The sequence below is a fragment of the Monodelphis domestica genome, chromosome 4, assembly GCF_027887165.1.
Source record: "Monodelphis domestica isolate mMonDom1 chromosome 4, mMonDom1.pri, whole genome shotgun sequence".
NCBI lineage: Eukaryota > Metazoa > Chordata > Mammalia > Didelphimorphia > Didelphidae > Monodelphis > Monodelphis domestica.
Window position 1 is genome coordinate 416,833,712 of NC_077230.1, and position 20,449 is coordinate 416,854,160.

The window sequence follows — 20,449 nt, forward strand, 5'->3', positions numbered from 1 at the left end:
ATCTTTACTTTTATTTCTGTTCAGTGTTTATTTAGTACACGACTGTCAGGCTTGGGGCTCGGCCGGGACACGCACACACCCACAGGCACCCCTCAAGCCCCTCATCTTGGGCGCACACATACAGGGAGGGCAGCGGGACATGCTGGGGGATCCCTGGAGGTTGGGGGAGATGAAGTGTTTGCATGTTCAGTCTCCCCCAGATTAGTGCAAGAAACCCCAGGGCGGGAGGACTGGGGGGGGGACAGAGAGAAGCTACGGGTTATAGGTTATGAGATCACGTTGGAACCAGTTTACAAAGTTAGAAACTTGAGGAATTGGGAAAAATTACAAAATGGATGGAGAATTGAATTGGGGCCCCAGGGCCAGTGATGGCAGTAGGGTCCGACTCTCGGTGGGACCTTGGTCATCAACAGGCACACCCAGCTGGGGCCCCGGGATTTCCATTCACCAACTCGAGGGGCCATTTTACAAAAGACTGATTGGGAGACTCAGCAGTAGCTGTGAGTTTGGCCCTTAGCATGGAGGGACCAGCTTGGGGGCAGGTAGGAAGGTGGGGGGCCAGCCCCCTCTCCGTGTCCATCCCCCACATTGCCATATTGGATTCCATGAGGACCCTCCCCTCCTTTCCCATAGGACTGGGTGGGTGTCCGGTAGAGGAGGAGGGGATCCGGAGGCCCCCAGGGTCGAGGGGGCCGTGGCCCCCAAGGTGAGCGCTGCTTGTGGGGGAGTCGTGGGGCAGGGGGACCAGGGTCAGAGCGACTTCGGGGGTGGGCAGGAGGGGAGGAAGAACAAGAGGAGGAGGTAGGGGAGGGCCCACTCCCACCCAAGGGCAGGTTGACATAGACGGGTTCCAGATGGGCTGGGTGACGCCGGGACTCTTGGGGGTGGTAGCAGAGGCGGCCGTGTTGGGAAAAAGGCTGCAGGGCTGGGGAGTATGGCTGAGGTGGGGGTGGGGGGTAGCAGAAGAGGAAGTCAGGGGGACCCTGAGGTGGTGACTGTTCCCGAATCCCATAGGAAGTACTAAGCCCCTCAGGGGCCTGGTGGAAGGGAGCCCAAGGCCGAGGCAGGCCTGGGTAGGGAGGCCCCTCGCCCCCACTGATCTCATAGTACAGGTTTTCCCCCTTGTCAGGGGGTAGGGAGGGACCATGTGGGGTCCTCCGGGTAGGGGGTGGGGGACCAGACCGGAAGGAAGGAATACCCAAGGAATGAAGCGGTGGTTTGGGGGGGCCAGAGAAGGGTGAGGGGCGCTCCTTGGGGCTGGGGGAGGTCACAGCAAAGAAGGAGGCAGGCACCTGTGAAGCAGAAGGCTTTGTTGGGGAAGGCCCAGTCACTGCGAACCTACCATACCACTCCCAATACATTACTAGAAAGGCAGGGGACTTGGGCAGAGCTAGTCCCCTCCCTCTCCACTGTGTCTCCCCACCCCTCTGCCCAGCAGCCCAATAGGAGAGCTTCCTCCCTCCCCTGTGTGTGGGGTGGCACGGCACACAGTCTCTTAAAAGGTTCACCATCACTGGCCTTCATTTGGCCAAACCCCAGAGAGCTAAGGGCAGGGACTACTTGTCCTCACTGACCTGAGCAGGAGCTCTTCGTTCCCTCCGTGGAGGACCAGAAATTTGTGTGCGCAGCAAGCCCCCATCACTTTGCTGCCGCTGCAAGGAGGTGGAGGGCCCTGGTGCTGGGTGGCTGGGGTTTACCATGGAGTAGAGGGGCCCGGGGGCCCCCACCCCTGGAGTTTCCCCACCCCCTTCCAAGGACAGGGAACGTCGAAATGGGGAGCGAGGTAGGGGTGGCACTGTACCCCCCATCTCCTGTTGGCGCTGACGCTGGGCTGCCCTCTGAGCCCGCTCAGCCAAAGCAAGGGCCATCAGACGAGCCGGATTCTTGGGGGGTGGAGGGGGGGCCCCTCCAGGGCGAAGGAGAGACAAGGGAACGGGCAGCGGAGGGGACTCAAACCCAGGCACAGGACCTGTTTGGAGAGGAGGAGAGGGGGAGGCCTTAGAATGGTGGAGCTGCTGCTTGGTCTCCAAGGGAGGCTCAGATGCTGGGGTTCCTGGGGCCAGGTGGGAGGTTTCTTACTTACTCAGTGAGCCTTGAAGGTCTCTCTGGCTGGTTAAGGACAATTTACTCCGGATTTCCCTCTGGCAGCTGTCACTCAACTCTGTCTCAGCACTGCGCAGCAGTAGAGGGATGAGCTGGGGAGCAGGGGTGGCAGGTGGAGGGGAAGGGGTGGCTGGGGCACCCCCTCCCAGCAGCTCCAGTACAGCAGGGGGTACCGAGACAGCCACAGGTTCAGAGATATCCAGGGCAGTGGGTGGGGCAGGGCTTGCAGGGCCTCGAGGAGACCGAGCCGGGGGAGTGGCTTTGTGGATGAAAGAGCCTGTAGGTGCTGGGGGGGCAGGACTGGCAGGGGGGGCTGGGTCCCCAGGGGTAGGGCTACTGCATCGGAAAGTGAGGGGATCAAAGTCGAGGCCCCTCAGCCCCTCCAGACACCTAGGGGGACTGAAGTCCAGGTCATCCCCATCATCCAGCCAGGCTGAAACACGGTGTGGAGGGGACCCCACCAGCTCTCCACTCCCCACAGAGGAGGTGGTGGTGGAGGAGGCTGAAGAGGTGCTAGAAGAGAGGCTCTCACAGGAGCCAGCCAGGCCTGGAGCCACAGGGAAGGCATCACTGCTGGAGCGGGGCCGGCGCAGCCGGTGCAGCCTCTGGAGGCCTGCAGGGAGCCGAGAGGAAGGAGGCTGCTGAGGCCAGATTGGTCTGGAGGCCGCTGGCTCTGGCCCTCTTGTATGGCTGGGCCGCCGCCAGGCTATAGCATCCCCAGAGCCCCAATCTCTCTGGGAGCCCACTGTCTGTCTCCTCTTTCTACCTCAATGTCCCGTGTGCAAGTGGGACCCAATGCCACTCCCTGCCAAGCCTGCCCCTCTGCCCGACTTCTCAGCCCCTACATGAAACTACCCCATTAGGTGGCGGCGGCATCGCTTCGGTAAGGTCTGTCCCTTCCCCTCAGCATTGACTCCCCAACCCCAAGTCTCCAGTGATGAACTATTGGGCTAACCTAGGGTGATCCCTGGGGCCGATCCCTTCACCTGAGCGGCCCAGAGCAGCCAGGGAGCAGCCTTCTGCGCCCCGTGCGAGGAATGAACTCATCTTTGCCTTTCGGCTCCCCTCCTTCTTGTCCTCCACCGTGAGCTCGGGCAGCTCTCTCAGCAGTAAAGCCTGACCTGCTCCTGGCCCTGTTCTCTGAAAGTGCCTTGGCTGGCTCCCCCCTTGGCCTCCTGCTGTGGTCGGTCGGCTCTCCGTGCCCACCCAGGCCTACTCCTTACTTCCAGGACAATGGAAGCTCCTTAAAGTAGGGGCTGCTGGGCCATTTTTTCAAATCACTGCCCAGCACACTTCAAAGAATTGTAGAACGGAGTCAAATAGACTCTTTTGGCCTGGGGGTAGACAACCTGTTCCACCCCACCCAACGGTATAAACAAGGAAACTGGGTCCCAGCCTGTGGTCACCGGTTAGCACTTGGCAGAGAAGGCTTGAAGCCCAAACAGCTGACCGTCTCCTCCTCAGTTGACCCTTGCCTGGCTCCCCAGGGCCTGTGGCTCTGCCCCTCTAGGCCTTTTCCGATTTCCATTGCTAAGCCTCCTCTCTGCTCCTGCTCCTGCTCTCCCCTACACCAGGGATCAGCTCTTTCCCCACCAAGGCTTGACCACAATTCCCTTCTGCTGGGAGGTCTGTGGGGGCACAGCTGGAGTCTGGGGAGCCACTCTACCTCTCGCTGGCTGTGTGGTGGACAGCTCTGAGGGCCTCCCCCAGGAGCCTCAGGGCCTTGGTCTGGAGGACCTCTGGACTTCCTCCCCGCTCTGAGGACCCTCCCTCCAGCTCAGCCCCGTCTGGTTGGAACACTAGGTCTGACGTTATCTGCTCTGCTTGAGGGTTCGGAGTGCAGGGAGACACTTAATAAACACTGGCTGAACTGCATTAGATTGGAAGATGCTCTAATTCCCTTCCCTCCTTCCTTCCCTGCACACTGTGACCCCCAGGGAGGCCACCCCCAGGGCATCCTCACCAGCTCCACTGGCCTGGGACGACAGTGACTCCTCACTCTTGGCTGATCGAAGTGGGGTGGTTTCTGCTGGGCCACCTGGATTTCCAGAAAGGGCAGGAAAAGTGTTGGCTGCAAAGGCCCCAAACTACCCTTCCCGCCCGCCCACCTTGGGCCCATGTAGCCGCTCACCTTGGGGTGGCTGGGACCCTTGGCCAGCTCCACGCCAGGGCAAGGGCTTCTTTCGGACTGAGGAGGGGCCCCTGCCCAGGGCAAAGAAGGTCTTCCAGCTGCTGCCACCTGGTTTCCGCCACTTCTCTCCAATGACCCCCTTCCTCCTAGATGGGGCACAGGGTGAGACAGGATGGTGTCTGGGCCAGGGCCCCTCTTCCCCTTTCCTTGCCGCCCTCCCCCGTTCTCCCCCCTCTCCCCAACACCCTGTTACTCACCGGTCTTCAGGTGGAGGAGCAGCCTTGGCCCCCTGTCCAGACAGCCGACCCTGTGACCGAGCCTGAGCCTCCTCTAGGGACAGGAGGCGGGTGGAGGGTCCACTGGTCACCAGGGACTTGGGCCTGGAGAGGAGACAACGACCTGGGGAGTGGGGGAGGAGAGTCTGTCAGCCTATCGAGCTGGCCCATCTCCCCTGCAGGCAAAGCCAAGCACAACCCCCCACCGCCCCCGGGAGCCCTGGCAGGCCAAGCCCCCGGCCAGGGATCAGCAAGGCAGGGACCCTGGGATTGGGGAGGGGAGTGGCGGGGTAGGGCCTGGGGCCTGGGACGGAAGGGAGGGGAGGAGTAGGGGCATCAGCAGCAGGCGAGGAGGAGGCAGAGGCGGCGGCAGCTGCAGGAGGAAAGCCGTCTCAGTTACCTCGGGAGGGCCCGGCCGATGATCCGTGTTCCTCGGGGGTCCGGGGTTTGTGGGGCAGGGACGGGAATGAGAGAAGGGGGTGTGGCAGGGGTTTCTTGGGGGAAAGTGAGCTCTAAAATGGCTCTAAAGCCAACAGAGCTGGGAATACCCGGGAGCATGCCTGTGGTCCTATGGGCACCCCTCCCAGGTGCCACCAGTCCCAAGGGGGCCCTGAGGGAGCTATGGATGGGGTGGGGGGTGGAGATGCAGCATCCGGGACCAGTGGGGGATCCTGAGTCGAGGAGCTGAAATGAGAAGGAGGCTAGGGGGAGGGGACAGGGTTCTGGGGTCCCTGGGGAAACTGAGCTGGAGGCTGCCCCACTCAGGGCAGTGACCCTGAGGCCCTGCCCTCCCCCAGCCCAGCCCAGCCCATCGCTTGCCATCCCAGCCCCTAGGAGCTTCCATCCATCTCCAGGAGGATCGGGACACAAGCAGCAGGCAGCAGGCGTACCTGCGGGATCTAGGCCTGCCGAGGCAAATGTGTCACTGAATAAAACATCCACGTGGCTGAGAAGAAACTCCACGACGACAGATTGGACTCGCACCTCTCGGAAGGCAGCTGCCCCCCCAAGCCCTACGGACTCCAGCTCCATGGACCTGCAGAGATGGGGCACGAATGCAAGGGTTGGGGGCTCCCTCAGGTGACTCTGGAGGCCTGGAAGGCGAGGAGCCAGGCCCAGCACCACGCAGAGCGGGCCTTGCCTCTGGGGCGTTCCGCTTCCTGGCTCGCCTCCCCTACTCACCGAAGCAGGTTGGGGGCCCACACGATGGCTAGGTTCCGGGCATGCATGCTGGTGTCCGCACTGTGCTGGGCCATCCGGGAGAGGTGTCGAAGCAGGTACTCCAGGGTCCTGGAGGCGAGGCAGGAGTGGAGCATGGCACCCTTCCCCGGCCCCGCCTGACAGCTTCCTGTTCCCCACTCCCTGCGCCTCTGCTACCATACCGGTAATGAGGTGGGGGCAGTTGCTGGATGACATCGTGAACCCGAACTAGCCGCTCCTCTTCTCCAGGCACAGACATGGCCTCCTAGGGGAACAGGGTGAAGGAGGAGGGTGGGCAAAGGCTGGGGCTTCACCTCTGGGTCTCCCTGGCTGCCTCCTTTAGACTTACACTGAATTTTCCATAGAGTTGGTAGGTGAGCAGGGGGTTAGGCAGCTCCCGGAAGTAGAGTTTGCAAAGGGAAGAGACGCTGTGGATGTCTTGGAGGAAGGCTGGTCCACTCAGCTCTGGGATCCTCTCACTATCAAATTCGTGCCTGAGACCCCACAGGCAGGGGTGGAGAAGACATCAGAGCTCCCAAAGCCTCTTTTCATTTCGGGGCCCGGCCTCCACGTGCTCTCCTCCCTCTTCTCCCCACCACTCCCTGGGGGGTACCGCCCTCTCCACCTGGAGCTCACCCTTCCTCCTTCCCTAGCCTCTGGCCGCCCTACCTTAGTTTCTGGATATTGGAAGAAACACCTGAGAGCCTGTAGATTCCGTCGACAACCCCGTGGGCCTCGATGAACTCTGAGCAGCAGCGAAGGACTTGGGGAACTTTTAGAAAGGACGATGGGTCAGGGCAGAAGAATGAAAAGTGTAGAAGGGCGGGACCAGGGGGAGGAACAAGCACATGCTGAGGGATGCCCCTAAATGGCTAAGGCCCAGGTAGTCTTTCTAGTGTTTTCATTTCTAGGCTATTGACTATAAGACACGTTTAGAGACAGCCATGTGTAACCGAGAGTGTGCTGGGCTCAGAATTAGATGGATTTGAATCCCACTTTTGGCACTTACTAGCGACCATGCATAGCAAGTCACTCACTGCCACTAAGCCTCAGTTTTCTCATCTGTAAAAAGGGGATAATTAATACCTATAGTACCTACTTCATAGGACTGTTGCGAACTTCAAAGAAGATACTGTAAAGGGCTTTGCAAAACTATATAACTATAAGAAATGCGAGCTATTATAAATGCACACGTAGGGAGAGAATGCTAGGAATCCCCTTTAGAGGACTGGGAGGTGTGGGAAGCTAAGGAGTGACCCAGCAAGGTTGGGCCAGGGCCAGGGCCTCACCATCTTGGCCAGAGTTGCTGAGATGCTCCCCAAGATCACAGCCAAAGACACGCTGCCGAAGGATGCCCCGTTGCCTTAGTCGCTGACGAGATGGGCGAGAACGAATGAAAGAACGGAGGAGGCCTGCAAGCTTTCCTCGGGGCCGGGGCACTGCTTGGTGGTGGTAGTAGTGGGAAAGAGAGGGTATTCAATGTAGGGGAGAGGCACAGCCAAAGAGGGGAGGGTAGTCTGGGATAAGTCAAGGGGATGATATCTGAAGGCGTTACCTGACGTTAGAGAGGGAGGGCCCTCCCTTAAGGGAGCTGGGATGCTGGATGTAGGGCCATCGGGATCTGTGGGGGGAAACCAGTAGGAATGGCTCAAGACCCCTTCCCTAACCCTTTCCATGGAGACAGGCCTCTCCCCTGGCACAGCCCACTTTTTGTTACCAGCTTTGACTCCCAGGCCCGGTCGTTCGGTAAACAGCTCTACACACTCACTAGGGAAGAAGCCAACCTAAGGGGAAGGGTCGAAAGCCAAAGGTCAGATGGTTTGAGTGCCTCTCAAGGTCCTCGGCCTCTTAGGTTCTCCCCTGCCCATTCTTCCTACCTGGAATCCATGTTTCCCACGCCACCAGCTTCGGTCCTCTGCGGGCGGCATGTCAATCACAGAGACTATGTCACCAACCTGAGAATGGGGAGCAGTGGGAGTCAGTGAAGGGGGGAAATCCAGCACAACCCCTGCAGCCCTTTCCTTGACCAATGCATTACCTCAAAGGACAGTTCATCTGGGGCCTGGGCTGTGTATCGCTTGATCACATGTGCTGCTGCCACCGCGGGAATGTTCAGGGAGGCCTCCTCGCTGAGGAGCAGCCGCCGGCCATGGTTATCCAGCTGGAGGAAGGGCACAGGGGAGTGGAGGTGGCATCCCTCATTGGAGACACAACACCCACAAGCCTTTTCCCTCCTCCGCTTCTGTAGCCATTTCCCAAGCTGCTTCTGATACACATATGCCATCCCTCTGCCAGGACCTGGCCATGGAGATGCCGCCCCCACCCCAAGCCCTTCTCCAGTGCAGCTTGCATGCTCTTCAGGATCCAGTGACAGGCAAAGAACCAGCTCCCACCTGCCCCCGCCCTGTTCGGCCCTTATTTGCTCTCATCGCCAGCCTGGATGCTTGTCCTGGCTTTTCTCCCCTCCTTGATCTATTTCCTCTCCTCTCTCATTCCCTGCCTCTCCTATCCCCCCCTTTTCTCTCTTGTCTCCTTCCCCTCCTCTCTGACCCTTGCTCATTTGAGCTCTCTCCCTCTCTCCCCCCCCTTACTTCCATCCAGGTAAGCACAGGGCCACAGTTGAGGTTACTGTCCACCAGTCCCGAGAGGGTTTCCAGATACTGTAGCAGCAGTGGCACCAGCAGCTGGATGGGGAAGGAGGTGGGGGAGGGATTAGGCGGAACCAAGATGCCTCTTAGCCAGATCTCCCTCCCCTTCATTCCTCGCTGCTGAAATGCCACTTGATCCTCCAGGTTTGGGGGTAGATGGCAGGGGAGAGGCTGGGGCATTACCTGGTTCCGAGAACCCTCTGGAGCTGGAGGCAGCTCTGGAAGGCGGGAGAAGCGGCGGTCAAAGATGCACCGGTGAAGATGGCTATCCAGGGAGCGGAAATCCTCATAGCTTCGGAGAACAGGCCAGGAACGGCCCTGGGGAAACAGCGAGTCAAGCAGGGTGAAAGTGGCAGTTTGTACTCCTAACTTTAGGCTGGAGAAGGATCATGGGTCAAAGTCGGGAGCGCTTGGGAGCAAGCTAGGCTATTGTCAGGGTAGGGCGGAGGGACAAAATGTGGAATCAAAGGTCTTACCTGACAGGTCACCTGGACCCCAAACACCAGCTCATTATCACTAGGGAGGTTGGAGCCTTCTCGATCTGGCGATAGCAGGAGCTGAAGGGGAAGGCCCAGGACATGTGGCTCTTCCAACACTATCCCCCACCCCACATATAACACAACAGGGAAAAGGCCGCGCAGTTGGAGATGGGGTGGGGATCTCATGCTGCCATGCCCAGACGGGGCGGGCTCCAAGTACCTGAATGTGGCCAAAATCGACATTCTCATAGTGGAAGTGGGCACAGTCAGCCAGTCGGGGGAAAGGGCCACGAGGGGTGGAGTTCCTAGGGGTTTAAGTCACAGGTCACCCTGAGTATCTTGGCCCAGGCCCCAAAGCTGAACTCAGAGCTGGAGGGTCCCAGAAGTGGAGAGAGCTGCTGCCAGAGCTCAAGAGGTGCCCTCACCGCCTCTGATTCCAAGCAGCACCCCTCTCTTCCTACCTCTTGCCAGGCTTCCCTTTTACGTTAGAACCCCCTGACGGGGGCAGGGGCGGTACAGGCCCCTCCCCTGGACCATCCAGGTTATCTGTGCTTCTGGCCTGTGGGAAGAGAAAGATGCCTGAGGAATGCCTACCCCTAGCTAAAGCACCACTAGAACCTGGACCCCCAGAGAAGGCCCAGGTGATATTTCTTGACCAGTAAAGACAGAGAACAAGACAAGGTGGCCAAACCTGGGGCTGTGACAGTACTTAAAAAAAGATGCCAAATAGTACGAGTGTGAGTAAAGGCAGGGCCAGAACATTGGAAAGCCTGGGAAGGCGGAATGGGGGAAGAGACTGTAGACATAACAGCAATAGCAATGAACATTTACTTGGTGCTTCCTCTGCGCTGGGCACTGCACTAAGTGCTTTACAAATCTTATCTCATCTGATCTTCACACCAACCCTGGGAGTGTGTGGAGCTATTATCCCCATTTTACAGATGAGGAAATAGACTGCTCCAAACTTTTCCTGCCATCATCCAGCCAATGAATGTCTGCGCAGGATTCCAGGGTTCTAGCCACTGCACCACCAACCCTCTCCCTCCAGCAGATGGGATAGGAAGAAAGGACGGGAAAGAGGTATAGGGAAGGAGGGGGTATTGGAAGCTGGCAGATCAGGAAGAAAAATGCTGGAGAGTTACAGTCAAGATAGGAGATATTGGGCTGGGATGGGAAGAGGAGCACAGGCCCAGGCAGAGCAACAGGAATGAGACCACGATAGGGACAGGACAAACATGAAGAACGCCCAGACCCAGAGGGGCTGAAAGGGAAGGGGTCAGAGGGCTAGAGCTGGGTCAGACGAGCTGGGGATAGAGAAGGGAGGGATGGACTAAGTAGGCTAGAAGTGAGTAGGGAAAAGGCTAGGGACAGGAACAGGCTGCTGTGTGGTGAGAGATGAAAGGGCCTGGGCTGGGGATAAGGAAGGATGTAGTTGGCCTGAAGTGACTGGGGGTCAGGCTGAAGAGAGGCCAAGGTGGGCTGAAGAGGAAAAATGAGACCAGGGTGAAGGGCAGTCAAGGAGGAGGAAGAGTTGAGAGGAGGATGGCTGAGGAGGAAGACATGTCAGATTTAGTGAAGGATAGTCAGGCTGATAGGACAGAAATAGATTGGGCTGAGAGGGAGATGACTACGAAAAGGAGGAGGGAAAGCTGATAAGGAGGAGGGAGACCCTTTGAAAGGGAGGAGAGCTGATAAGAGGGAGGAGGAAGAGAAGGAGGGAGAGCTGATGAGAGGGAGGAGGGAGAATTGATGAGAGGGAGGAAGGAGAACTGGTAAGAGGGAGGAAGGAGAGCTGGTAGAGAAGGGACAGCTAATGAGAGGGAGGAGGCAGAGCTGATGAAAGGGAGGAGGGAGAGCTTGTAAGAAGGAAGGAGAGAGAGCTGATAAGAGGGGGGAGGGAGAGCTGATGAGAGGGAGGAGGGAAACCTGGTGATAAGGGATGGAGAATTGATGAGAGGGAGGAGGAAGAGCTGATGAGAGGGAGGAGGGAGAGCTGATGAGAAGGAGGAGGGAGAGCTGGTAGAGGAGAAGGGACAGCTAATGAGAGGGAGGAGGCAGAGCTAATGAGAGGGAGGAGGGAGAACTGATGAAAGGGAGGAGGGAGAACTGATGAGAGGGAGGAGGGAGAGCTGATGAGAGGGAGGAGGCAGAGCTGATGAGAGGGAGGAGGCAGAGCTGATGAGGAGGGAGGAGGGAGAGCTGATGAGAGGGAGGAGGGAGAGCTGATGAGGAGGAGAGAGAGCTGATGAGAAGGAGGAGGCAGAGCTGATGAGAGGGAGGAGGCAGAGCTGATGAGAGGGAGGAGGGAGGATTGATGAGAGGGAGGAGGGAGGATTGATGAGAGGGAGGAGGGAGGGAGAGCTGGTAAGAAGGAAGGAGGGAGAGCTGATAAGAGGGAGGAGGGAGAACTGATAAGAGGGAGGAGGGAAAGCTGATGAGAGGGAGGAGGGAGAGCTGATGAGAGGGAGGAGGCAGAGCTGATGAGAGGGAGGAGAGAGAGCTGATGAGAAGGAGGAGGTAGAGCTGATGAGAGGGAGGAGGGAGAGCTGATGAGAAGAAGGGAGAGCTGATGAGAGGGAGGAGGGAGAGCTGATGAGAGGGAGGAGGGAGGATTGATGAGAAGGAGGGAGGAGGGAAAGCTGGTGAGAAGGAGGGAGAATTGATGAGAGGGAGGAGGGAGGGAGAGCTGGTAAGAAGGAGGGAGAGCTGGAGAGGAGGGAGGAGGGAGAGCTGATGAAATGGAGGAGGGAGAACTGATGAGAGGGAGGAGGGAGAGCTGGAGAGAAGGAGGGAGGAGAGTTGATGAGAGGGAAGAGGGAGAGTTGGTGAGAGAGAGGAAGGAGGGCTGGTGAGATGATGTAAATACTTGCTGAGAGGGAGGACGACTTATTGAGAGGTGGGAGACCTTATGAGAGGGAGGAGGAATTGCTGATGAGAGGTATGATGGAATGATTTGCTGAGAGGGAGGATGGAGAGCTGATAAAAAGGAGGAGGGAGACCTATTGAGAGGGAGGAGAGATACCTGGAGAGAGGCAAGATGGAATGACTCCTTGGGAGGGAGGAGGGAGATCTATTGAGTGGAAGAAGGGAGAGCTGGTGAGAGGACAGACGTTCATTAGGGAGGGGAGATACCTGGGGAATGAGGGAGATCTGGGCCCTGGGTGGGGTGGGGGTGGCAGTGGGGAGGCTGAAGGCCTGGGCCCAGTCCGGAGCCGCCCAGGCCTGCCCCGCCCCCGCCACCCCCATCCCTCTCTCATTCCCTCCCAGACAGACGACCGCCCCCGCCCAGCTCACCACCATGACCCGCCGCGCCACTACTGCTGCCGACACCCTGTGACCTGGGGCGGGCGAGGGGCCCAGAGGGGACCCGGCCGCGTTCTTCCTCTTCTTGCTCAGGCCGGGGCCTCCTCCGCCACCACCGCCGCCGCCGCCGCCGCCATGGCGACACAATGGGGCGAGGGGCGCGCGGGCTGAAGCCACGCCCCTAACGTCCCCAACGGCCCGGGTGCGCGCGGAGGGTGGGAACTTGGAGGACACCAGCCAACCAGAGGGAAAAAAGTGCCCCGCCCTCGCCTCCCTAGCTCCTTATTGGCCTCGGTCCCATTAGGCACCACCCACCCACTCAGGCCACGCCTCTAGGGTCCGCGCGCCGCACCCCTCCCAGCTGTCTGTCAAACAAAGCGGCTCTTGTGGTAGAGGAGCCGGCCAGGGTCCTCTCGACTTCCCCGACTTTCCCGAGGGCAGCATGGAGCTTGGTTGGGGGAGCGCCAGCTCCGAGTCAGGGGACTGGGCTCAGAATCAAAGCTGGCTAGTGAGCACTTAGGTGACCCTGGACTGCTCACTGAACTTCTGGGCCTCTGTTTTCCCATCTTTAAAATGGGAAGATCAGTGGTCATCTCTACAAAATGGCCCCTCTCCTAACTAAATCTAACCTACACCCCCAGCTGGCTGGTGGCCCTGCCTCTAAGTGTCCCCCAACCTGCTTCACTTCCCTTGCTTGGGGGGCCCTCTTTCCCTCCTCTTCCCTGGGGGTAGGTGGGCTGGGGCAAGGCAAAGGCATCCAGGCTTTTGGCTCCTAGGACCCCGAGGACAGGTGCACAGACTGGGCCCCTCACCCCAGGCTATGTACCCTCCCTCCCTTCAACAAAGTGACTGAAACAATTTATCGAACATTTATTGCTTAATCCTAAATCTGTTGGAGGAGTCCTTGGGAGGGCCCCAACATTGGGGCTGGCTGGGAACCAGAGGCCAAGTTCTCCAGGTCCATGTGCTGGGACAGACGCTTGTCAACCTCCCTGGGGGGTAGAAGGCAGAGTTTAGAGGCAGGGCCAGAGGGTGTGAGGATCTGGGGGGTCGGAGGAGGGCAGGACGGGGAAGGAGGGTCACCTCAAGCACTGTTTTAGCTCTGCACGCCTGGCCCGAAGCACCTGCAGCAGGGCATCCTCTTCAAATTCTGTCCCATCCGAGTCTGGCAGAGACAGGGGCAGGGACTGACCTAGGGCGCTCTGGGGACGTCGTGATAACCCAGCCCAACTCCCAACCCTCCCACAAACTCTCACCTTCCGCAGCTTCCAGTAACCCAGAAGCCAAAGCTAGCAGCTCCTGGGGTGGAGGGGTCTCAGCGGGGGAGTGGGGAGCCTCAGTGGGAGAAGGGGGGGCCTCAGGTGAGGGGCGGTCCTCAGAGGGTCCTGGGAAGAGATGAGTAGCCACTACCTGCTCTAGGGTCCCTCTCAGCAATGGCCCTGGCCCTGGTTCTGGCACGGGAGCCTGGCTTTTGGTGTGTAGGTTTCCGGCCTTTCTGGGCTTTCGGTCCTGTCTCTTAGACACTGAGGGGCCCCTAGAGCCTGGAAGAGGGGTCCCAGACTGGGATTGTTTGCAACCCCTTTCTGGGGAGCCAGAGTAGAGATGGAAAGGACTCAGACAAGTCGGGAGGGAATCTGGGACTGAGGGCAGGGGGCATGGCTGGGGACTACCAAGGGAAACTGAGGAGTTTACTTCATGTGGACAAAGGACAGCAGGGCTCTGCCAAGGCCCACAGAAGGGGACTGAGGGGCCCTGCTGGGATCCACAGGGGGGGACTGAGGGGCCCTGATGTAGCCCACAGAGGGGGACTGAGGGGCCCTGCTGGGATCCACAGAGGGGGACTGAGGGGCCCTGCTGGGGCCCACAGAGGGGGACTGAGGGGCCCTGATGTAGCCCACAGAGGGGGACTGAGGGGCCCTGCTGGGGCCCACAGAGGGGGGCTGAGGGGCCCTGATGAAGCCCACAGAGGGGGGCTGAGGGGCCCTGATGAAGCCCACAGAGGGGGGCTGAGGGGCCCTGCTGGGGTCCAAAGAAGGGAACTGGGGGACTCTGCTGGGATACATAAAGGGACTGTGCGGGGCTTGGATGAGGGCTGCTGAGAGGGGCTGGGGGACTTGGTTGGAGATGGCTGGAGGGGACCAGAGGATTTAGCTGGTTGGCCAGGGCAGGTCTCGGGGCATCTAGCTGCTGAGGCTGACCACGGGTCCTGGCCGTGGGGACCTAGAGGAATATACAAAGAACTCGGATGAGACAGTATTCTTCCTCCCTTTGATGCTCCTAGCCCCAGGATCTCCCAGGCCTCCTCCTCGCTCCATACCAGGGCCCTGTTGGGGGGCCAGGACTGTGTCTTGGACCCATCTACACACTCCTCTTGGGCCAGCTCGAGCTTCCTCCGGAGACGCCACTGGAAGAGGATGTCCTCCTCTGGGCGGGCCACAGATGGGGGTGGGCCCTGAGGCCTTGTCAATGGGGCTGTGAGAGAGAACTCAGGCTGAGGCCAGGCTCTGTGGCTATGTCCCATAGGACTCCTGGGGTTGGGGGAAGAGTGTCAGCCTCACCTGGGCCCCTGGTGAGGCTCGGACCTAGTCCAGGGTCAGGGGGGAAGGGTGATGATGGGGAGGAGAGGCCCTCTGAGCTAACTTGGATGGAGGCCACTGGATTACTGGTGCTGCTGCTGCTGCTGTTGCTGCAGGACGAAATCTCACTGGGGAAGGGGGGAAATGAGAGAGGAGGCTTAGAGGAAGTCTGGGAAGCTAAAGAAAGAAAGTGGGGAGATGGTATGATGGAGGGATGGGGGGGTCAATTCAACAAGCTTTTATTTGTTGTTGTTGTGTCCAATTCATTGTGATCTCATCTGGGATTTTCTTGGCAAAGATGCTAGAGGAGTTTGCCATTTCCTTCTCCAACTCATTTTACAGATAAGGAAACTGAGGCCAAAAAGGTTAAGTGACTTGTCTAGGGTCACACAGTAAGTGTCTAAAGCTGGGTTTGGATTCCGTTATTCCTGGCTCTAAGCCCAGCACTCTATTCACTGAGCCACTTCTTTGCCCTAGCCTACTAATACTTGCCCAACCCTGCCTTAGGCTCTTTATTTTTAATTTATTTTTTAAGCCCTTATTTTCTGTCCTAGTAACAACTCGGGTAACAAGACAAGAGAAACAAGGGCTAGGTAAATGGAGTTAAATGACTTGCCCAGGGTCACACAGCTGGGAAATGTCTGAGACTAGATTTGAGCTCAGGACCTCCCATCTCCAGGGCTGGTGCACTATCCATTGAGCTACCTAGCTGCCCCTTACCATCCTTACCCTTAAAAAGGCTTACATTCTAATTTGGTGGGGGTAGAGGCCAGGCATAGCATTGACACAGGGAAGTAATGACAAAGTAACAATAGCTAACACTTATATAGAACTTTAACACTTGCAAAGCACATTATCAATACTGTCACCACACACCATGAGGTAAGCTCTATTATCCCCATTTTACAGATGGGGAAACTGAGGCAGATAGCAATTAACTGAGGTAGGTTTTAAACTCAGTCTTCTTGATTCCAGCCTATTGTTCTATCTACTGTAGCCCTTGCAGCCTAGCAAATCAAAGTAATTTCAAGAGTGGTAGGGATGGGAGGGATCAGGAAAAACTTCCTATAGGTGATGCCACCAGAGCCAGGTTGTAAAGGAAAGCAGAAAATCTAGCAGTTAGACTATTGGGGCAGAAGATGGAAGGCTATGTACACACGGCTGCCACAGGTACAGTACGCCTGGAATGGAAAGGGAGAAAGACCAGGAGAAATATGGGGGCCAAATTGTACATGGCAGTGTTAAATGCCAGACTAGGGACTTTGATTTTGATCATAAGGCAAGAGAAAATCATTATGGCTTTGGGGGAAGGGAGGTGGGAGAGAGAGATAGGGGGAACTTGTAAGTAGGAAAGAGAGTCACCTCCGAAGGAGAAGTTGGCCTGCCCTGTCCTGGAGGTTCAGGGTCTCGAGGTCCAACGAGGCTGCCTCTGAGGCTTCCAAAGGAGAAATATGGCCCTGAGTCAGAGAAAGGAGGAAAGGGCTGATGGCTTGAGTCCCAGCAGAGCCATTGTCCCTCTCCCATTTCCCAGGGGGTTTGCTAGGGAAGGAAATCCAGAGGCCTGGTGGCCAGGTTGTCCCCACATGCTATGTATGCTGGGCAGAACCCTGAAATGAGAGGCAAGAAACCCAGGCCCTTGTTCCAAAGCCATCGTACTCTGGGACTTTGGGTAAATCGCTTCTTCCCTCCAATCTATCTCTTCACTGGCATAGAGGAATGACAGATCCCTCGCCTCCCACCTTCCCCTCTGGAGGAAGCACTTTGAGGAGCCCTTGCTATTACTGTGCCCTCAACCATCAATTACCTGGTGAGTGCCTGACATGCAAGTGTCCATCCTCAGTGCTCTTCCCTTCTGGGGCAGAGTCTGGTCTGGGCTGGCTGGGTAGAGGTCCCTTCTTCTGGGCTCCTCACCTGAAAGAATACAATCACCAGGTTCCCTCCCAACTCTGGGGGAGATGCCCAGATCTAGACCTGCCAGTCCCACCCCATTTCTAAGAATACAGGTCAGCTTCCAGCCCCAGCTTCTCAGGAGGGGGACTGGCAGTACCCAAGGAAGGGCCAGGGGCAGGTACCTGCTGAGGAATCAGGGTGGCCCACAGGTGAGGGTTTCAGCCACCAGAAGTCAGCAGCTGTGGGACCTGCTGACTGTCGCTCCTGGCGGCTGGTGGGCTGAGCCTGCCGGAAGCGAGCCATGTACCTGTCACAGGGGAAGTAAAAGGAGAGAATCCCAGGGTCAGTCTGGGGCGGCTCTTTTTCTCTCATTCCCTTAAAAATGAATCCTATCTCCCAGCTTCTGGTTCTTCTACTTACTTGGCAACCACCGAGTCTCCTAATTGGTCTGTCTGTCCTTCAGGGGTAAGAGATGGGGGTGAGAGACTTGTTGAGGGCCACGACTCATCAAAGTCTGGGGACTTGGGAGTTGGAGGAGAGGGTGGGGGGCTGAGTTGATGTGGTTGTGATGGGCTTAGGACCTGGAGAAGGAGAAGAAAAACTGAAGATCCAAGGCCTTCTCCCAGACCTTCCTCCTCCATCCCCAGGACCCCAAACCAGTTTCTTAGAAAGTGAGAGATTCTGACCCCTCCTGCCCCAGGCCTAGTAATCGGTAACCCCTCCATTCTAGTCTAGGCCCCCATCACTAGGGGGAGTTCCTGAATTCCTGCAGGCTCATTTGTCCATTTCTGAAAAGAAGCGAATCCTTGCTTCTCCCAGGTGGAAAGGTGGAAAACAACATCCCTCATCTTTACAGAGCTTTTAAGTTTATGATCTCAGGCCTCAGTCTGGAAGTTCAACTAAGATCAATAAGGCCAATCACTTCATTCACAGAGGAGGAGTCAAGAGGTGACTTGATCAAGGTCACACAGGGAAGGCTATGATCTGAACCCAGGTCCTTTGAACTCAATTCCAGTCCTTTCCACTATATATATTCTATCTTTCAACACAGAGCCTTTTCCACAGGACATCCCAAGAGTCCCCTTATTAGGTTATCTTCAGTCCCATTTTACAGAGGGGTAGCATCACACTCTTAAGTTTGAAGGTGGCTTATTGGCTTGCCCAAGGGTTCACACAGCTGATATCAAAACCTCAAACCAAAGTATGTCTCCTGACTACAAGGTTCATTACCCTTGGGGCTTCAGAAATGAGCAAAGACAGGCAGTTGTCCCCTGGTGTAAAGACCATTCCAAGGGCCTCAAGCAAAGCCTTCACTGGGCCTGGTTCTTCCTCTGTAAAAGGCAGGGTTGGGCCAGATCCCTAAATCTCTAGTTCCAAATCCTATGAACCTCCTACTTGCCATCTGATCTAAGCATTGGAGGCCATCTGGATACAACTCCATAATTCAACTTCCCAAACATTTATTCAGCACCTCTTATGTGGAAAGCTTTGTGTGAAGCTGGACATACCTAGGAGGGTACATTTGTTCACTTAAACAAGGAGGTGATGGACTGCCACTTTTAGAGAAAGCTGACAGCAGGCTCTTCATCTGTAGAATTTTTCTTACAAGCATTTGTACTTGCCTTCCCTCATGCCCAGGCACTTCTTCCCTTCTCATCCCGATTCCCAGCTTCCTTCAAGTCTCAGCTAAAGTGTATGTAGTCTTCTGCAAGCCACTTTTCCTAGGCCTTCCCTTTACATTCTCTCCAAGTGTCCTATCTTTGGTTTGCTTGTACCTAGTTATTTGCACGCTGCCTCCAGGTCAGACAGAGAGCTGCTGGAGAGCAGGGCCCGATTTTTGGCACTTAATAAATGCGTGTGGTTGATTGGTGGTGAAAGAGGGCATCTGGCCTGGGATCTCACACCCCATTCAACCCCAATCCTAAACCTTAAAACACTACGGAAGTGGGAGGCCTTCTGAGAATTCTCCCCTCTTCCAGGGCCGAGTCCCAGGGGAGGGTGATCTCATGGCCGAGACCCCTTTGGAGCCACCGGTTCTTCTTCAGAAACGTAGGCCCTCGCGGGTCGGGTGACCTGCAGAGGATGCGCCTGGGCTGTCCAGGACGTTCAGGCAACGCCACCAAATCTTTAGAGACAGGGTAGGAGGCCCGGGCCGGGAGGGGCCGCTCTGAAGGGGAAGGGCCTGGAAGCTGGCACGCCCCGCGGACGTCTCCTCACCGAGGTAAAGGCCCCGCCTCCGCGGCCTCGGCCTTGCTCAAGCGCCGGGGACGGGTGATAATAGCTCCGTCTACTCGGAGGCGTAGCCTTGCTGGGGCTGCCCCGGAAGGAAAACACAGCCAGGCTAGAAAGGGAATGAAGTGGGAAGAGTTAGGCAGGCAGAGCGGACTACGATTCCCAGGTCGCTTCAGTGTCTCGCGGAAACAGTAGTTCCCGCCTGAGGAAGCGCGCTCCCGCAGGGCTCTGAAGCCCGGTCCTCACCTGTGGTCCATGCCTCCACCGACACCTCCTCGAACCTCCTTTCCCTTCTCCCGCCTCGAAGCTGGCGCTGCCCGTCGCTAAGCAACGCCCCCTCAGACACGCCCCCCTCGCCAGATACACTGGGGCGGGAAAAGGAGCAGCTCGGACGCTCTCCAACCGCCTCGCGATGCCTCACCCAGATGCGCTTGCGCAGGCGGCACCTTCGTCCATTCGCGGGTTTTATGTGGGGGCGGGACTATGGAAGAAGGCCACACCATTCTATTGGCTACTTTTATTTTATAGGCCGAGAAAGGTGCTGGATTGGCTCGGGTGGGGCGTCGGAGATATTTTTTGACCAGGGATGGGCTGTAGGCACAGAAGAGGTGGGGTCTTAGCAGGAAGATTCCACCCTACTCAGGGCTGCCTTTTTGGGGGAGGGGGCCCTCGAGGGGTCACTAAATTTCTGCCGGATTCCAACAGCAGTGCAGGCGGCGAGGCAGGGTGCAGGACAAGGCCCCCCAGGGAGCGCGCACCATAGTCCACGAGTCTGGTACCCCAGACCACGTACTTACCCATGCTTCTGGTCCCCCCCCCCCCCCCCCGGGCTTCCTTATTGACCTCCCGGCACCCCCAGCTTCCCCCTCCTTATCTCAGTTAGGGCCACAAAGAGGATTCAGAGCTGGAGGCTCGTTGCTCCTATTTCCCCGGGGGATAAACTGAGGCCCAGAAGGAGGAGGCAGAGCTTAGCAGGCTATACCAGCCCGGGGCTAGGAGCTCCCCGAACTGACCCCAAGCCTCCCTCCCCACCTTTGTCTCCTCTGCACCAGCTGATCCCTTCTGGAGCCAGGCGTTTTTTGGCTCCCAGGTCCGTGCCCCACAGGTGGCAGGGATCATCAGCCTGGCTATTTCTGGCCCAGGAGGGGGGCTCTGGTGCCCATGCTTGTCCCAGATGCCCCCTGGCCCCCAGCCGAGGGGCACAGGCTGTCCTGGCCTCCCTCTCCTGGGGCCGTGACTCACCCACCAGATTAGCTGGTGACAACATTGAGCACCTGGGCAGTGGGCACCTGGAGACTCCTTGCCCCCAGAGCCTCTTGTGTTTCCTGGGAGGCACTTGGAGGGTGGGTTGCTTTAGTAGCTCCCTTCTTCAGAGGTGGCCCCTCCCTTCCTAGGCTGAGCCCGGCAGAGGTCCTGAGGCATGGGAAGGACTTCCTCAAAGCCCAATTATCTCTAAGGGGGATCACACATTCCCAGGGCAGGATGTCAGTCAGGGGGCTACAGAACTACCTCACCTGGGGCGGCCCCCCAAAACTTGGGCTTTGAGGCGCTGGGGACCCTTTTAGCACCTACCCCCTAGTTATTATGGGCCAGGAGGAAGCAGGGCCCTTGG

At 57.7% G+C, this 20,449-nt stretch overlaps 2 protein-coding genes across 6 annotated transcripts; both read right to left on the bottom strand.

Moving 5' to 3' along the window:
* Positions 1 to 3: 3 nt before the first annotated feature.
* ARHGAP33 (Rho GTPase activating protein 33) lies at positions 4 to 12,409 on the bottom strand. Of its 4 annotated transcripts, XR_008918132.1 has the most exons (23): positions 12,131 to 12,342; positions 9,298 to 9,395; positions 9,057 to 9,141; positions 8,834 to 8,914; positions 8,541 to 8,675; positions 8,301 to 8,393; positions 7,748 to 7,870; positions 7,587 to 7,664; positions 7,427 to 7,493; positions 7,265 to 7,330; positions 6,999 to 7,151; positions 6,379 to 6,481; positions 6,059 to 6,203; positions 5,892 to 5,974; positions 5,692 to 5,799; positions 5,400 to 5,545; positions 4,492 to 4,633; positions 4,235 to 4,380; positions 4,067 to 4,141; positions 2,084 to 2,716; positions 1,802 to 1,969; positions 1,575 to 1,652; positions 1,156 to 1,292 (listed from the first exon to the last, which is right to left on the bottom strand). XR_008918132.1 is itself a non-coding variant. In XM_056825283.1 (22 exons), exons 1-22 carry the CDS (start codon positions 12,134 to 12,136, stop codon positions 489 to 491), a joined length of 3,765 nt encoding a protein of 1,254 aa, XP_056681261.1. In that variant the 5' UTR covers positions 12,137 to 12,409; the 3' UTR covers positions 4 to 488. The 4 variants fall into 4 exon arrangements, 3 of the variants coding, with proteins under 3 accessions (XP_056681261.1, XP_056681260.1, XP_056681262.1); XM_056825283.1 differs by having other exon boundaries at positions 4 to 1,292; positions 1,575 to 1,969; positions 12,131 to 12,409; XM_056825282.1 differs by having other exon boundaries at positions 4 to 1,292; positions 1,575 to 1,969; positions 6,999 to 7,148; positions 12,131 to 12,344.
* Positions 12,410 to 12,994: 585 nt separating this feature from the next.
* On the bottom strand, positions 12,995 to 19,286 carry PROSER3 (proline and serine rich 3). Of its 2 annotated transcripts, XM_056825296.1 has the most exons (11): positions 19,084 to 19,286; positions 18,823 to 18,946; positions 17,026 to 17,186; positions 16,788 to 16,912; positions 16,520 to 16,626; positions 16,078 to 16,172; positions 14,698 to 14,843; positions 14,457 to 14,611; positions 13,396 to 14,359; positions 13,223 to 13,304; positions 12,995 to 13,131 (listed from the first exon to the last, which is right to left on the bottom strand). In XM_056825296.1, the coding sequence occupies exons 1-11, from the start codon at positions 19,092 to 19,094 to the stop codon at positions 13,023 to 13,025; spliced, it is 2,079 nt and encodes a 692-aa protein (XP_056681274.1). In that variant the 5' UTR covers positions 19,095 to 19,286; the 3' UTR covers positions 12,995 to 13,022. The 2 variants fall into 2 exon arrangements, with proteins under 2 accessions (XP_056681274.1, XP_056681275.1); XM_056825297.1 differs by lacking the exon at positions 19,084 to 19,286 and having other exon boundaries at positions 18,114 to 18,942.
* Positions 19,287 to 20,449: the final 1,163 nt, after the last annotated feature.

What these genes read in the sequence shown, in the direction of transcription:
- PROSER3 (XM_056825296.1), bottom strand. An exon ending in CCACCCTGATTCCTCAGCAG is followed by an intron (nt 16,627 to 16,787) that starts GTACCTGCCCCT and finishes GTATTCTTTCAG; the next exon opens with GTGAGGAGCCCAGAAGAAGG. An exon ending in GGCCAACTTCTCCTTCGGAG is followed by an intron (nt 14,844 to 16,077) that starts GTGACTCTCTTT and finishes CCCCTTCCCCAG; the next exon opens with TGAGATTTCGTCCTGCAGCA.
- ARHGAP33 (XM_056825283.1), bottom strand. An exon ending in CAGAGGGTTCTCGGAACCAG is followed by an intron (nt 8,394 to 8,540) that starts GTAATGCCCCAG and finishes TTCCCCATCCAG; the next exon opens with CTGCTGGTGCCACTGCTGCT. An exon ending in CAGATGAACTGTCCTTTGAG is followed by an intron (nt 7,665 to 7,747) that starts GTAATGCATTGG and finishes CCCCATTCTCAG; the next exon opens with GTTGGTGACATAGTCTCTGT.